The sequence below is a fragment of the Grammomys surdaster genome, unplaced genomic scaffold (assembly GCF_004785775.1).
Source record: "Grammomys surdaster isolate TR1022 unplaced genomic scaffold, NIH_TR_1.0 125098, whole genome shotgun sequence".
Taxonomy (NCBI): domain Eukaryota; kingdom Metazoa; phylum Chordata; class Mammalia; order Rodentia; family Muridae; genus Grammomys; species Grammomys surdaster.
In genome coordinates this window covers 552,129-569,168 of record NW_021620001.1, presented here as the reverse complement: position 1 = coordinate 569,168, position 17,040 = coordinate 552,129, and the positions used below count along the sequence as shown (strand labels likewise).

Sequence of the window (17,040 nt, the reverse complement as noted above, 5' to 3'; positions counted from 1 at the left end):
AGACGTGGAAACATGAAGAAAACCCAGCTTCTCTTGGCACGGTGTGGCTGAGTTCTCAGAGGGAGCAGAAGCCGCTATCTGTCTGCTCATGGCTGGCTATCACAGACCCCTTAGAAGACGCCTGTACTGCTGCCACCACAAGGGACTCGGAAGTATGGGATTGCAGCATCTGTCAAAAACGCTAAACAGGTTTAGGAAACATACAAGGTGAAACCCGTCGGTGAAGGCCTATTACAAGACTTGTGCTTGAAGCTCTGGTGCGCCTCCTGGGCCAGCTTCTCAGGCACCAAAGCCCATTCCTGATTAATTATTGATGTACAACGCAAACCAAACTACAAAGACACTTTTTCTTTTTTTGGAAGAGGGCAATAAAGGCACAGAAACTGCCAAAATAGATTTTTTTCCATAAGAACAGTGTGGTTGATCAAAATAGTTTAACACTAGTAAAACCTGGATCAGCAGAGCAGACCATACAAATTAGTTTAAAAAATGACATTCACTGAATTCCTGGTCTGTGCACTCAATGTGAACCATCGTCAGAGACAGATGACAGCTAAGACTCAGTAAGGAGCCCTTCGTGGCTTCCACTAAGTGCGCAGGTGCGAAGAAAGGGTGCACGTGCACACCTGCCACGCCATGTACTGCTCATCCTATGTACCGCATGGTGGAGTCTGTCCCAATGCGCAGGCTCAGGACATGTCCACGATGACACACGCCTACATGACTTCCCCATCAAACTCCACACAGGGAGAGTGATAAACTGTATTCCACACTAATAAATATTTCTGCTTTTGCTTTTAAGCTCAGCTTAAATTTTGTCAAGGAAACCATTTCACAAGAGGGAATGTCATGGCCTACTCTCAGCAATTGTCCTTGTTTATTAGAGTCTGAAGATGCCCAGAGTACATCAAATATAAATATATATTAGATTTACATTTCCTTCTTAGCTCTTCCTTAGGAGAGTGTATCTAGGGAGGCTGTAGCGCACCTCCTGAGACCCTCAGGGCAGGTGCCTCACGACCAACGCTCACACAGCGACTTGGAAGAGGCACACTGTTCTTTCTAAAAATGAAAAGGACAAACAGGAAATTCATGAACCAAGATCTAGATGTTTCCTAAAAGATTCTGTTCTGGTTTTTAAAAATTTAAAACACCTGAAAAACATGGTCCCTTTTGCAGTACTACTTTCTACTTGGGGACAGGAAATAAAATATGCAACTCAGAAAGGCCAAAAGACCTGCATGTTAGCTTGTTAGTCTGCTTAGGAAGAGCCATGTGGAAACGTCTGGAAGCTGTACAGCATTAGACAAAACAATATTCAGCTTTCAAGGAAGCTGCTACATGTTCTTAGAGATCTGTTTCCTGGCTACAGTCTGCTGCCTTGCTGGACCTGGTCTTGGTCACTTTCTGTCATCGATGGTTTTAATAAACTCCACGGCTGCTGTGAACTGCATCCACCAATAGGACTCCTCTCCAGACAGACAGTTGGCGTAGAAGCTGCTGATGTACTGCACAGTGGACAGCAGGCAGGGTGGGTTTGCCTAGACAGATGGGAAAAAAGAAAGAGCCTGTTACTCGGTGTTGTGCTCTGCCAGGGCCATCTTAGCATCTGTTCTTCCATGATCTGTGGAGCCGCCATGTCAGGCCTCTGGACAATTGATGATCCCCAGACTGCTTTGCAATTAAGCAACTTCAAGTCTTAGAAGGAGCCCAGGATTCAAACCTTGTGAAGCTAGCTCTGTGCCACCCTGCTCAGGAGGCCACACAACTATTGGACAATACTAAGAGACTCACTTTTATCAACACAAACACCAACACAGGAACAAAGTCATCTGCCCCGGGCACAGAGTCCTCATTGGCCAGGCTTAGGAGGTTCATGATGGTGGAGCACATTCTCAGGATACACTGCACTTTGTCCCGGGGGGTTTTGTAAGCACTTATTGTCCTGATTTCTGACTGTGCAGATGGCCACGGTGCCTCACGAAGATAAACCTAAGCAAGATGGCAGACAACATACAGATCATGAATCCACAGCAAGCTGCACAGCAGCCATGGTCCCTGCCTCAGCAAGCTGACAAGGGACTGTTTCCTTCCCGACCACCCAAGATAAAACCCATTTCAAAACAACAGCCTAGCCATCGGGCAGAGGTGGCATACCACAGAGCCTGGAGCTCATAGCCTCCCTGTGAGAGTCTTACAAAGCTACGATGAGACTTTCCGTTTAGCTGATTTCAACAGCACAGACAAGCAGCAGCAAGAAGGCAACGCAGATATCACTAGGGCTCTTTGTTGCAGTGCTTCTACAAAAACAAAGTCAAAGCCCAGGATGGTGGGGAAAGCTTGGGGTCACAGCACGTAGGGGATCAAGGCAGGAGGGTCAGGAGGTTAAGGCCAGCCTCAGCAACATAGCAAGCTTGAGGTTAGCAAGGACTATGAAAGAATCTGTCTCTACTCTTGAGGTAGAGGCAGGAGGATCTCTGTGAATTCAAGGCCAGCTTGGTCTACATAGGGAGTTTCAGGACAGTGAGAGCTACAGAGAGAGACCTTGTGTGTGTGTCAGGGGCCGGGGAGGTCTGTCTTAACAAACACACAAACACCAAACAATAAAAAAAAAATCCATACCAAAGAAAACCTGAAACTCTGCAGTACTCAATGTTTCATCTAAGGAATCTTTAACAAACAGAAACCCCAAAGAGCCAGCACCATGCCATTTTAGAAAGCACTTGTCCTGAGGCCACACAGACTGAGCATTTCTTCTGGAACAGTTCCTGTCCACATCAGAACGGGACCCTTTTGCAAAGCCCAGCCTGAAGGTGTGCAGGGGCAGGTCAGTGCCCAGCAGGAGTACAGAGCTGGAGCAGAAGCTGTGCTCGGGAGCAGAGCTACTTTAAGGGGTACCCTATTACGGGCTCTCCCACTCCTCCACTGAGGTCCTTTTCTACACAGAGGAAGTTACACCCCAGAAGCTCCCTGGGGACAGCGACAACGAAAGGAGAGAGCACCTGGGGAAATGACTTGGGGCACCCAGGGCCTTGCTGAAGTGAACTCTCCAAGTACACCAGCACCCACGCTACACACAAGCCCGCATTACCTCAGGGATCTGCAGAGCTCTGTGGTTTGCAGTCACTACTTTAGATAACCTCTGGATGTGTTCATGCAGAACCCTGAAAACCACCCAAAATTCACATGTAAATGCACATTTCTGAAAGTAAAGTATACAAATAGTCACAACTGTATTTTATCAAAACAAAGCATTTTAGACTCACTTCTAAGTATAGATTACATTATGGTTACGTTATTATTATTATTATTACTGCTACTATGACTACTCCATTATGACTCTTTTACTCATAGGTACGGTTAATCTAGAAAGGCTTATCTTAGCTCGGCATGGAAAGTTAGAGACGAGCCTAAACTATGTAAAACCAAGAAGAACAAAGGAGGTCATGGGGAAGTCCAAGCACGGCAGTGGATGTCTGTAGTTCCGGCAGAGGATAAGGGAGAGGGAGCAGGACGTCAGGGCCGGCACTAGCTTGGACTATATAACAAGACCATCTCTTACTAATTCACTTAGCAATGCTGCAGGAATGGAGAGGCGGCTCAGCTGTGATGTGCTGCTGAGTTCTGCTCTCAGCACCCAGGGTGGGCAGCTCACATAGCCTCCAACTCGAGCCACCTCCAAGGGCACCGCCCCTTACACACATGCATACAATTACATAAGAATATATGTATAAATAAAAAGAAATATTTTTTTAAAAAAGAAATAAACACCGCTGAGTGAGCCAGGAGGCCACAGGAGTGTGGAGGTCCTGAGCTTGGACGCACTGTGCAGTGAAAGAGAGGGCGGAGGGGAGACAAGTGACAAGTAGGATGGTCACAGGCCAGAAAGCAAAGACCACAGCTCTCAGATGAAGACAAGACTTGACTACCTGTCTAGCACTTCCTTTGATGACCATAATTAGGATTTTAAAAGTTAAGAATCTACCTCAGTAGCAGGGACTAAACCCAGCCTCCTGGCTCCTGACCCTTTCTAGAGACAAGTCTGCCCTCTGCACTCTGTAAAACCTGCAGAAATGGAGGAAGCAGTGGGAGGGACAAAAACCTCTCTGTGGTACCTATAGGTTCAGCATCCCAACTCCAAAAAACTCCTGCTTTGTAAACAGGTGCTCTGGAGAGGAAATGGGGCAGCATCAGCAAGGAGCCTGAGACCAAGACCACTTAGAGGGGAGGCTGGAACAACCCGAATGCCCACTTCACAGGAAGTGATAGAGCACACATGAAACCCTGGGTCCTACCCATAGCATGTGTATCAATGCACACACAAAACCTGCAAAAAGCAAAAAACACTAACGTTAGGCCTTCCTTGACACCCTACCACATGGACTCCTGAGAAGCCCTGGGCACCAAAGTCACTGTCATTGCTAGAAAACATGGTGACAATGTCAATATGTTTGGGGGTAGAATCAGGACCATGTAGTAGCACTCATGAAAACAGAGAAGAAAAATACAAAAGCCAAATTCTCTACATTCCACTTTTCTATCCCACCCCCACCTCCCAACAGGATTGATTTTTTTTTTTTTTCCGGAAAGGTTTCACCATGGACTTGGACCCTGTAAGTGTCTGCCTCAGTCTTCCCAAAAGGCTATGTGCCACCTTGCCTGGTTCAGGCTTCTTTTTTTACTTATTATAGTACTAGGATCAAACCCAAGGTCCTTTGTAGCCTACCACAGAGCTGTATCTCTAGCCTGCAAGATAACTTAAAAAAAAAACAGCTTGCTTTCCTCCCTACCGCCCCCCCCCCCCCCCCACCCACCCTCCCTCCCTTCCTTCCTTCCTTTCTTCTTTCCTTCCTTTCTCTCTCTTTCTTTTGTTCTCTTTTTTCTTTCTTAAGTAAAGATTTATTTATTTTATATATGTGAGTACACTGTCCCTGTCTTCAGACACACCAGAAGAGGGCATCAGATCCCATTACAGATGGTTGTGAGCCACCATGTGATTGTTGGGAATTGAACTCAGGACCTCAAGAAGAGCAGTCAGTGCTCTTAACTGCTGAGCCATCTCTCCAGTCTCTAAAAAGAGCTTTATTGAGGTATAAGTCATATACCACATAATTGTAGATGCTTGCTGATATCCAAATACATAGCTATTACTTCTCAATAAATATACAGTGAGCACATTTCCGAAGCCAAGCTTTGTTCTTGATGCTATGTCACAATGGTGAATAAAAGTGGTTTGTTTTCACAGGGAACAGGGTCTCACATTATAGCCTGTGCAGACCTTAACTTGAGGTGAGCCTCTTGCCTAAGCTGCCCAAGTGCTGGCCTTAGTGGCATAGGATACAACACCTGGTTTAAAAGCATTATTTCCTGCTTTCAGGATAGGCACAGCCCTAGGGAAGATAGCATGTGACCTTGAAACAGTCATCCAGACTGGGAGGCCTGGGGAGGCAGCCTAACTTGAAAAGTGTGAATGAAGGCCTGGGTTGGATCCCTAGCCTCCGTGCATGTCTATCCGCCCAGCGCTGCAAGGGTAGCGACAGCAGGCTCCCTGGGGCTTGGTGGACAGCCAGGTTAGCTGAATTCTAGAGCCCTAGGTTCAACAGACACCTTGTCTTAAGAAACAGGAGAGGAGTGACTTAAGACACATGTTGTTGCCTCCTCCCGCCCGAGGAAGAGTGCTTGCTTACCATGCCTAAGACCTTAGGTTCAAGCCCTAATATCGGAGAGGTGTAAAGAAGGACTGTCTAGCAGTGTCTAGAGTCAGTTGCCATGACTGGTTGGGCCATGAGTGTTGCTTAACATCCACCACACCCAGATCAGGCTCTTAGATCACATAACTACCAGGCTCCAAATTTCAGGGCCATTGAGTTAACAAGCCATGACTTGGGTCTGGAAATGGCTTAGCGTACTCAGCTATGATACTGGCTACTCTTGAAGGGAACTTGGTTTGGTTCCCACCACCTACACGGGAGCTCACAACCATCTGAAACTCCAATTCCAGAGGATCTGATGCCTTCTCTGACCTATGATGGCACCAGACATGTACATGGCGTACATGCAGGCCAAACACTAATACGTATAAGATAAATAAACCTTTAAACAAAAGAAGAAATCATGACTCAAACAAATGGCAAATGACAACCATGAAACAAATGTGTAATTTAAACTAGTCAGGAAACAGGTTCCTCAGAAAGTGATGCTGGGTCAGGATCCACACAGAGCAGACAGAAGACTGTGCCTTTCAGAAAGGCTAGTCATACTAGTTAGTCTCTTCCTACTGCACACATCCCCCCAGGCTGCGTATCAGCATGCATTCTGATTGTACAACTCTGACGAGTGTAAATGGCAACAGATACATTTTCTTTACTGTTGTATCAAACCAGAGGTACAGCTAAGACATCTTAGTAGTCCAGCACAGGAGTACTCACTGGTCACGAAGTATGTCCCCATCCTGGTTAGGGTAGAAAGCTAGCTTGAAGATCCGATTCATCACACTCCGCTCGATGGCCAGCTGGGCATCCTGCAGCTGTTCCTCACTGGCATTCTGCCATATGACATCCTGAGCCATCGCACCATACAGGAACTGCAGAAAATCCTCCACTTGAGCTGTTTTATCATCAGCAGCAGTAAGTTTCTGAAAGTCTCCAAGAAAAACAGTATTCTTTAAAATATGCCACAGAAGTAACCCTAAAGGAGATTACAGTAGACCCCTGCATCTTCAGTTTTGTTTTCTGTTTCCACTATTCTTATCTAAAAGTATTAAATGGAAAAGTTCTAGAGATACACATTTGTACGATTTAATCTTACCTCTTTTTTTTACACTTACTTCCATGTCAGGGGTATGTACCTCCAGAGCAAGCATGTGGAGGTCAGGGGCCACTTGTATGAGTTGGTTTTCTCTACCATATGAACCCCAGCAATCAAACTCAGGTTATCAGGCTTGGTAGCATGCCTTCACTCACAGAGCCAGCTTCCCAGGCTGTTCCTACTGTTTAAACTGCACACTGTTCTGCATGAAGAAGTCTAGAAACCCCCATTCTAGCCACTGTGTGGCACATGACAGGACAGGACAGCCACACTGTGTCCATGGCCTACTCAGTCCCCCCCTTTATAGCTCAGTTATCCACTCAGTATGCAGGGCTCAGGACTAGACACAGTTTAAGTCTCTACTATGTAGAGGTAGCCTTAGAGCATGACTCTCATGGAAAAGTAGGGGGAAGAGGGAGTGGGGTGTACAGAAATCATTCTAATTAACAAATGATACTAACACCATAATCTTAAAGCCAAAATATCAAAAGCAGAGAAAATTAAGAAATATGTAAACATTTAAATATAAAATACACACAGTTTTTAAAAACTGTATGAGTATAACTTAGTCATGGTGAAAATGTCTATATGCCAGCCGGGTATACACTGAAACTGTCTCAAAAGCCACAAAATTGACTACATAGTGAATTTGAGCTAGCCTGGCCTCTATGAGACTCCGAATTAAAAATAACAAAAATTAAAAATAAAAAGTAGAAGCTGGGCAGTGGTGGTGCACACCTTTAATCCCAGCACTTGGGAGGCGGAGGCAGGCGGATTTCTGAGTTCGAGGCCAGCCTGGTCTACAGAGCGAGTTCCAGGACGGCCAGGGCTACACATAGAAACCCTGTCAAGAAAAACAAACAAACAAACAAACAAGGTAGATCTAAAATTTTAACATTTCCCATTTTCTTTTAAATGTATATGGGTTCATGTATGCCTGATGCCTGCAGAGGCCAGAAGTTGTCAGATTAGAGATGGATATCAGCTGCCATGTGGGTGTTGGGAATTGATTCCAATGTCCTCTGGAAGACCAGCAAGTGTTCTTAACTGCTGAGCCATCTCTGCAGCTCCTGTTCCATTTTTAATATATAGATGCTCAACTTCAGACAAAAATAATACAACTTAGACACTTGATTACAGTCCTTAATACTTGTAATTCTTCTTTCTACAGCACTAGGGATTGAATCTAAGGGCTTCACACACCAGAATACAGCTGACACCGAGCTTATGACCTCAGTCTGCTTTTGACACCCCCATCCCCCCAATCAGGGGCTCTCTGTGCAGCTCTGGCTATTCTGGAACTCCCATTGTAGAGCAGGCCGGCCTTGAACTCACAGAAATATGCCCGCCTCTGCCTCCCAAGTGGAGAGATTAAAGGTGTGTGTCACTACTGATTGGCTTGCTTTTGCTTTTAATCTTGAAACAGGGGGGTTGGGGTGGGGTGTTTCATTACCTTGTGCAAGGTAACCTTGAATTCCTAATCCTCCCTGGTCTCAAACTCACTCAACAACCCAGGAAGACCTTAAACTTGTGATCTTTCCTTCCTCAGCCCTCTGAGCAGCTTGGATTACAGAATTTACCACCATGTTTATGTTTTTTCCTTTAAAACAAAGTCTCTTTGTGGTCAAGGCTGACACAAATTCAGGCTCCTGAATCCTAAGGTTTAAGTTGTATGCTATCATGCCCTGCTTTTAATAATCTTTGAAGTCTCATACCTATAATCTAGCACTTGGGAGGCTGAGGGAGTAGGATTTTCTCAAAGGATGACTATTCATCCAAGCTTCTCCCTGTCTTTTCAGAGAACCAATCCCAAAGTCATTCCAAGGGCACAAAAAACGTAGGCCTGGGAGATGGCTCAGTGGTAAGGATGACTGCTGGCAAATCCAAAGACCCAAGTCAGATCCTGTGGTGGTGATTCTTGGCTGTGAATTTGACCACTATACCCAAGTGACTGGACACACCTGTGAGGAATTATTTTTTTAATTAATTAAATCATTTGAAGTGGAAAGACTTATTTTTAATCTGGATCTTTTGAGGTGGGAAGATCCACCTTTAATCTAGGCCCCATCTTCTGCTGGCAACCCATATAAAAGACATAGAAGCGGCAAGTTTTCATTGCTTGCCTGCTTGTCCTGGTCTTACTGCTAAGTCCTTTCCTTCCCTGGCATTAGAATCTACTTCTTCAGGATTCTGGAGTCTACTGAAGACCAGTTGAGATGGCTAGCATTGTGGATGGCAGCCATTGTTGGACTACCCGGACCACACGCCTGTAAGCCATTCCAGTAAGTCCTACATACATATTTTATCAGTTATGTTCCTCTAGAGAACCCTATCACAAATGTGACATGCCCTAACCCTGCAAGACTATAAAGAAAAGTAATAAAAACTATTTTTAAAAGAAGGTAAAAGGACAGCTTTGCAATTAGAAGCAGCTTGTACCCTTCCAAAGGATGGACGTTTGGTTCCCAGCACCCATGCTGGGAGGCTTACAACAGCTTGTAACTCGAGTACCAGGAGATGAGATCCCTCTTCTGGCTTACACCCCCAATCCCGTACACACACACAAATACTAAAAATCTTCTTTTTTATCATTGTTGTTGTGATTATTTTCACTGTGCATGGGTGTTTTGCTTGTTTATGTCTGTGGCTGGTGCCTGCAGAGGCTAGAAGAGAGCAAATCCCCTGGAGCTGTTGCTACAGGGACTGGGACTTGAACCCTGGTCCTCAGGAAGAGAAGCCAGTACTCATAACTGCTAAACCACCTATCTCACCAGCCTCAAAATCTTAAAGGAAGAAAGGGAGGGAGGGAGGGAGGCTGGGAGGGAAGAAGCAGGTAATTTAAGGAACTGTTGTAAGGCATGCTAGCATGTCCATAAATGTACAAAGCAAAACAATTCTCCCCATGTCACATGGCTGAGGAGATGTCTGTCTGAATGTATTTAGTTACCTTGAATGAACTCCCTGATCTTCTTTTCTTTGCTCTCAAGCAGTAACCGCACACAGACAGTGGTAAAGTACCGATTGGCCACCTCTTTGTCCCGCAAAACTCTTTGCAAGAGCCTTTCCAAGTGAGCCTGTGTGGTCTGCAGTCCTTGTCGACAGCGGGTGAGATAAGCAATATACGGAGCTCTTTTTCTAAAAGAAAGAAAAAGAAGTGCTACTGAAATCAGATGTATAGCAGTGCATACTTTCTTGAGCAACTAAGAATCTTAATTTTTTAAAACAATTACTTCACAGACTTTGGTTTTTACAAGTTGGCATGAGAGGCTGTAGACAAGCGTCTTGGGAACTATCCACACTGCCAGCTGAAGAAAGCAAGCCCTTGTGCATGTTTCTGTGACACATTATCATCAGCACCTAACTGACTATATGTCTCCAAGGCCCTTTGCAGGCTCATTTTCTTTATTACAGAGCAAGGTCTCCATGCTTGGAGGACCCCACACTTAACAGAAAATTGGCTGTTGCAACAAAATACAAATTGTATACATTAGATCACTCAATAACCACACCACATATTTGCTTATAGTGTTAGTGTGACGAGAGCTCCATTAAGGCTGGGAGCCTGCACTCTGCCTGAGAACAACACTGGTACTGCCCCACACTGGCAAGGGCTCGGTGGAAAACACAGCAGCAACTCCTAAGATCTTCTCTGCTTCTCTGGCTATCTATAGTCTTTCTTAAAACATGTTTTTTTTTTTTTAAGTCATAACCTAGATATCCTGGCCTCACAGTGAAAAAGAACCTATTTATCTGCCTTTAAAATATTATTTATTGACGGGTCCTAGTGCACACACCTTTAATCCCAGCAGTTGAGAGGCAGAGGCAGGTGAATCTCTCTCTGAGTTTGAGGGCAGCATGATCTACGGAGAGAGTTCAAGGACAGGCAGGGCTCTGTTACATAGAGAAGCCATATCTTGAAAACCAAAAGTAATATATACATATACATATGTGTGTGATTGTGGCTGCAGTTGTGCCACAACATGCACAGACAGGCCACAGGACAATGTTTGCAGACTCAGTTTTCTCCTTCTTCTTATAAATTCTAGGTTTCTACTTTAGGCTGTTAGGCTTCCACAGCATGTGTCTTTATCCAGGGACATCCTACAGCCCGGTCTCCCTTTTTCTTTTGAGACAGGATCTCTCACTGAACTTGGAGCCTGAAGTTTTAGCTAGTCAGCAAGTACCCAGGACCCATATGTATCTGCTTCTCCCAGACACACCACCATAGATACACACCACCATGCCCACCTTTTGCCTGGGTGCCAGAGAACCACACTTGGGTCCTATGTTTATGCTTTACTCAATGAGCCATTTCCCAACCTATTCTTTTTGTTTGTTTGTTTTTCGAGACAGGGTTTCTCTGTGTAGCCCTGGCTGTCCTGGAACTCACTCTGTAGACCAGGCTGGCCTCAAACTCAGAAATCCGCCTGCCTCTGCCTCCCAAATTCTGGGATTAAAGGCATGCGCCACCACCGCCCGCCCCGGCCCCGGCCCTTTTCTTTATGAAAAGCTGAATTACACTTTTTTATTAGCAAGAATCGTCAGTTAACATTTCTAAACTGTGTTTCTTAAAATCTCTATCCAAGTAAACACAACCATGTACTTTATAACTAGATTCATCTCTTCAATAAAGACCAACCAAAACAAACAAACAAAACATTGTTCTCTAGTCAGCGCTATAAACCAGTCAGGTTGGGAACAGTACCTGTAGTCTTCAGCAATGGATGCCAGTAACTTCCTACAAGTCCTGTTGTCAAATCGGCACACACAACGCATTGTTTCTTGAAGTTGAGCCATTAAGCTCTTATCTTGTAAATTAATCGCTTCAGCTATTTGAACTTTTAGGAAGCATACAATTTCATTGTCTAAAAACAAACAAAAAACAAGAATTCTGTTAGGATGCTTAACCTCTCAGTAATTGAGAAGCCAGTTCTTCTGTATCACAAACCATGAGAACCAAGCAATACTGACACTCTAGTTTATGAAATATACAATCAGAAATCCAAGTACTAGGAGCTTAAGAGTATGTGCTGCTTTTCCAGGAGACCTGAGCCCATCCCAGCACCCACCCCAGGCAGCTCACAACTGTCTGAATCCAGCTCTAGGGGCTCTGCAACCCCCTTCTGGTCTCTGTGGACACCCAAATTCAAATGGCAGACACACAAATCGTATTCTTAAATGACTTATAGAAAACTATATAAAATTGGACCACAGGTGAAGGGTGGCAGCCTCTGTTGTTCAAGCTGTACACACTGGAGAGTAAGGAACGACTTGCCTTCTGGGTCTGTATGGTCTGGCAATCCATTCCTTGTTGAATGAGTTAGCACTGGGAAGGCCACAGAGTCTGCAGAGCAAAGTGCAAGCCTCAGCTTCTTTTTTACATCTCTGAAGAAAAAGTACAGGGCACATCAATTTACTTATACAGAAATAATCATAGCCTTTTGTGGTAGCTGGAGCTGAGACCCAGGACTTCCAGCCAAGCACGTCCTCAGCCAGATATGGTCATACTTTACAAATATATACCTGTAAGTTAACATGTTAGCGCTGAACTCAAACACTTCAAATGATTCTTTAAGAAATGATCAGTTTCACCAGGCAGTGAGTGGTGGCGCACGCCTTTAATCCCATCACTTGGGAGGCAGAGGCAGGCAGATTTCTGAGTTCGAGGCCAGCCTGGTCTACAGAGTGAGTTCCAGGACAGCCAGGGCTATACAGAGAAACCCTGTCTCGAAAAACCAAAAGAGGAAAAAAAAAAAAAAAAGGTCAGTTTCAAAGGACTGGCACCTCAAGGAAAAGCACAGGCAGTAGTTAGTAGTTACTGGTTGAGAGGGTTAGAATGCTCTGAGGAAGCTTGAGAAGTCCCAAAAATCAGCCACAACCATCTTCTGATCTCCTTGAGCAGCGTGAAGTGCTGAGAGTAGTGAGAGGGTCTGCCACAATACAGATGCTGATGGCCCAATCTGAATGCTTCCTACCAGTCTCTCTGCAAATGTTGGTCCTGCTTCAGACAAGCTCGTCCCTTGACCAAACCAAACCAAGCACTTGCTGGTTACTTAGTTCTACTGCTCAGAAGTTTTGTTGTGAGATTAGGTTCTATGATTTCAACTGGTGACCCAGCTGCCTGCCATGTTGTGGTAGAGCCCTTCCATATTCCATAGCCTACAATACGATAAAAAGTTGAAAATGGAATATGGGGGCTGGAGAGATGGCTCAGTAGTTAAGAGCACTGACTGCTCTTCCAGAAGACCCAGGTTCAGTTCCCAATACCCACATGGCACCTCAGACTGTCTGTAATTCCAGTTCCAGAGAATCCAACATCCTCACACAGACATACATATAGGTAAAACATCAATGCACACAAAGTAAAAAGAAATAAATATTAAAAAATAGTTTTAAAAACTGGAGACATGGAGAGAGAAAACTAGTACACACAAGCTGGGTGAGGGTGCTGTAAGGTGTTCTCCTTGTTTGAGGAAGCAGCAACTCCTCAAACAAGCACAAAATGTCAGAATCCCAAAGTCACTTTCTCAAGTCCTGCTGGGAAGAGGCTGTGGGGAAAGGAGAAGATGCCAAGACTGAACTCTTAGTGAGTTCTTAGATGCCAAGACTGCAGTACTTAGTGAGCTGCTGTAGAACTTTCCCTGACTCCCTGTGCAGCACATGTGAGCTGATGTAGAACTTTCCCTGACTTCCTGTGCAGCACACAGGCTGGTGATTCTGCACAGACAGTGGCATGGTAACTTGTTTAAGCTACTTGTGTGCTCCTGGAGGCACAGTTTTTTAAATTCCTGAATTAATGTTTTTGATATCTGATATCCACAATTGGAATCTTTAAAAAAAAAGACTATTGCACTGTGTAGTCCTAGCTCGTCTGCCACTCACTCTGTAGACCTGGCTGCCCTCAAACTCACAGAGAGTCAGATGGCTGTGCCTGATGACTGCTGGGACTAAAGGTGTGTGCCACCTGGTCCAAAAGTAAACAGTATCTATTCTTCTCTTTATCTTTTCTCTCTCTCTTTCTCTCTCTCTCTCTCTCTCTCTCTCTCTCTCTCTCTCTCTGTACATGTGTACATATATTTCACATGTATATGTGTGTACAGATCACAGGATAGCCTCAATGACATTCCCCAGGAGATGCCATCAACTTTGTTTATTTATTTGTTTCTCACCGGCTAAGGTAGGGACGGACTGGGGTTACAAGTATTGGGATTACGCTGCACACCATCACACTGGCTTTTTCTGGCAGGCACTGAGGATTGAACTTAGGATGACCTCTTACATGTGCACCGAGCACTTCAAAGACCGGGTCATCACTCAGTTCTTCATACTTAACAATAGGATGACATCAAATGATCGCAATGGTGATAAGAACATTCAAAACCAAATATGAAAGGTTGGAAGGAGGAAAGGGAATGGGAAAAACAATGTAATTGTAGCTTAATTAAGAAAAAAATACTTAAAAACAAAAGATCCAGGTGATGGTAGCATAATCCTTTAATCTCAGCACTCGGGAGGCAGAGGCAGGCGGATTTCTGAGTTCAAGGCCAGCCTGGTCTACAGGGTAAGTTCCAGGACAGCCAGGACTACACAGAGAAACCTTGTCTCAAAATCCAAAACCAGGGCTGGAGAGATGGCTCAGTGGATAAAAGCACTGACTGCTCTTCCAGAGGTCCTGAGTTCAATTCCCGGCAACCACATGGTGGCTCACAACCATCTGTAATGGGATCTGATGCCCTCTTCTGGTGTGTCTGGAGACAGCAACAGTGTACTCACATACATAATATAAATAATTCTTTAAAAAAAAAAAAAGTACAACCCACAAAGTTGCAAACCCTAGAGAGTTAGTTACCTGTAAGAGAAAGCAGAATCCTGAGGGTGGGCCGCTTGGCTGGCGGAGTCCGGGAGATCGTCTGCTGAGATGTTCTGCAGAGCTTCCTCACGAGGAGAATCATGAGCGCTTTCACCATCACCCATTACCTCTAAACAAAACCAGTCCCCAAGAGAAGGACAGTCCAATTAATGTGGAAATTTCAGGTACTAGCCGGTATCAGAGAAATTTAATCAAAAGTCAGTTTGTCTTGTAATAAGAGTTGTTGGAAAAAGAAAACAAATCTCAGACATATAATGAGGTTATTAACAGCCACAGGGCAATATACCAAGACAGCAGATATTAGAGCAGAGAATAGCTGTACTTCTTACCACAGTATCCAATTTGGAATAACTTAATCAAGTTCATATTCACATAATAAATTTCGGAATCCCTGAAACACAGAACTAAGAGCCTCAAAAAGTATTTTAACACTACCTTCACTTTTAGAGACATGGACTCCTGCCAAACATTACAGCCGATGCTTACTCCTGTCTCTCCTCAACAAAGCCCTCCCACATCTAAGACTTAGCCAGGGACGAACTCATCAAGGCCAGGTCTGTGGTTCTCACATCGGTTACGTTTGTAATTAGTCAGTAAATACAAGATACTATACACATATAGAAAGTCAAGGGGCGTAGGGCTCCAGTCTCAGCACCAGATAAAACAGATGTGGTGTTGCATCCCTAGCAGGTGAAATGTACACAGGAGACCAAGAAAGAGTTCAAGGGCGGGGCTGGAGACATGGCCCAGATGTTAAGGGCACTGGCTTCTCTTCCAGAGGACCAAGGATTGGTTCAGAGTACCCATACAGTGCCTAGCAACTATGTGTAACAACAGTTCCAGAGATCTAACACCCTTTTCTGGACTCCATGGTCACCACACACCTGTACTGCACAGACATCACATGTAGGCAAAAAGATACATACACATAAAATAAAATTAATCTTAAAAAAAAAAATCAAGTAAATAACTGTTACAGTTAGTTTGATACAAGCCTGGACTACATGAGACGTTTGTCTCAAAAAAAAAAAAAAAAAAAAAAAAAAAAAAGAAAGAAAAAAAAGCAGTTTTAAATCAAAAGGAATAAAATGCTCCTAAATATTGTATAGGAAATTATGATAGAATGTTGGTAATTTGGCACTTGGGATGCAGGCAGGAGGATTCTGAGTTTCGGGGGCAGCCTGCCCTCCAGGGTAGAGTCTATTTACCACCCTAATCCTGAGAAAGAAAACCAGAGGGGTGGAATCCCTCCCTGCCCTCAGTTCCTCTTCAGCCTTAGGTGCCCTCCTCAGAACAGCTCAAGTTAGTGATCAACGTACACAGGCATAGACAGATTTATCAAACTGCTTATGCTTTTACATGCTTTTGCTTTCCCTTAAAATATCTTGAGGACTCATATTCTTTTTTTTTTGTTTTTCGAGACAGGGTTTCTCTGTGTAGCTCTGGCTGTCCTAGAACTCACTCTGTAGACCAGGCTGGCCTCGAACTCAGAAATCTGCCTGCCTCTGCCTCCCAAGTGCTGGGATTAAAGGTGTGCACCACCACCGCCCGGCTGAGGACTCATATTCTTATGACAGGTAGTCAGTATTCCACTATGGAGCGGGAGAGGGGGAGGGGGAGGGGGAGGGGGAGGGGGAGGGGCTGTAGAAAGAAGTACCAAGCAACAAGGGTTGCCTGAGTTGGCCACCACAGCTCTGCTAAAAGTCCATTATTACATCAATCTTACTTCTCTCAACAATTAAAAAGGGGGGAGGGGAGGTTCCCTCTCACGAAAACCTGCATCAAGGTCCCCTGGGCTGTCACCCAAGCCTCATTACATGACCCTAAACCATCTGAACGTCTGGGGTGCCCAGGTTTAGTAGGAAGCTGTAGAGAGGGACATACCAACCTGACATGCTTACAACTGCTATGATTTTCAAACACCGTGGCTCCTTTGGCTAGCCTGTTCTAAAGGCTACATTAGCTTGAGTTATCTCATCTCTAAGATAAACTATCACTGTTCGGATCTATCATGATTATCACCTGCACTCTCATCATTTGCCATTGCTCCTTCACTGGGGCTGGTCCGTTTAATGGCATTCCGGTATTTGTCCAGAATATCTTCAGCAACCTGAGCTTGAACACTGAGCCTAGGGCTGGGCTCATCTGCAGGGGAAAAGAGACAGAGAATTAGTTCCTTGGGTTTATCACAGCTCTGCTGTTAGTATAACACCAGCAGCAGCATCCCAAAGGCAGGTTAGGAGGTCATACTAAAGAAGGGCGCATATCTCAGTGTTATGAGGCACCATGCAGCTGCCTACTTAACCCCGCTGCTAGGTCTAAGAGCTTCCCAAAGCAGGACACCAGGAAGAGTCACTCCACCT

General features: G+C 44.8%; 1 protein-coding gene across 4 annotated transcripts in view; it reads right to left on the bottom strand.

Annotated features, from left to right (window-relative positions):
* Positions 1-333: 333 nt before the first annotated feature.
* The window catches only part of Gapvd1 (GTPase activating protein and VPS9 domains 1), an 84,453-nt gene continuing 67,746 nt past the window's right edge, over positions 334-17,040 (bottom strand). For 2 of the 4 annotated variants that reach the window (XM_028785059.1, XM_028785060.1), the window contains exons 18-26: positions 16,700-16,822; positions 14,657-14,786; positions 12,083-12,192; positions 11,513-11,672; positions 9,755-9,942; positions 6,429-6,642; positions 3,092-3,164; positions 1,795-1,992; positions 334-1,541 (exon numbers count right to left, since the gene is read on the bottom strand). In XM_028785059.1, the coding sequence (XP_028640892.1) occupies positions 1,401-1,541; positions 1,795-1,992; positions 3,092-3,164; positions 6,429-6,642; positions 9,755-9,942; positions 11,513-11,672; positions 12,083-12,192; positions 14,657-14,786; positions 16,700-16,822 (1,337 nt within the window). In that variant the 3' untranslated portion in view covers positions 334-1,400. The remainder of the gene's footprint in view (positions 1,542-1,794; positions 1,993-3,091; positions 3,165-6,428; positions 6,643-9,754; positions 9,943-11,512; positions 11,673-12,082; positions 12,193-14,656; positions 14,787-16,699; positions 16,823-17,040) is intronic. The other 2 variants (XM_028785061.1, XM_028785062.1) reach the window with 1 other exon arrangement.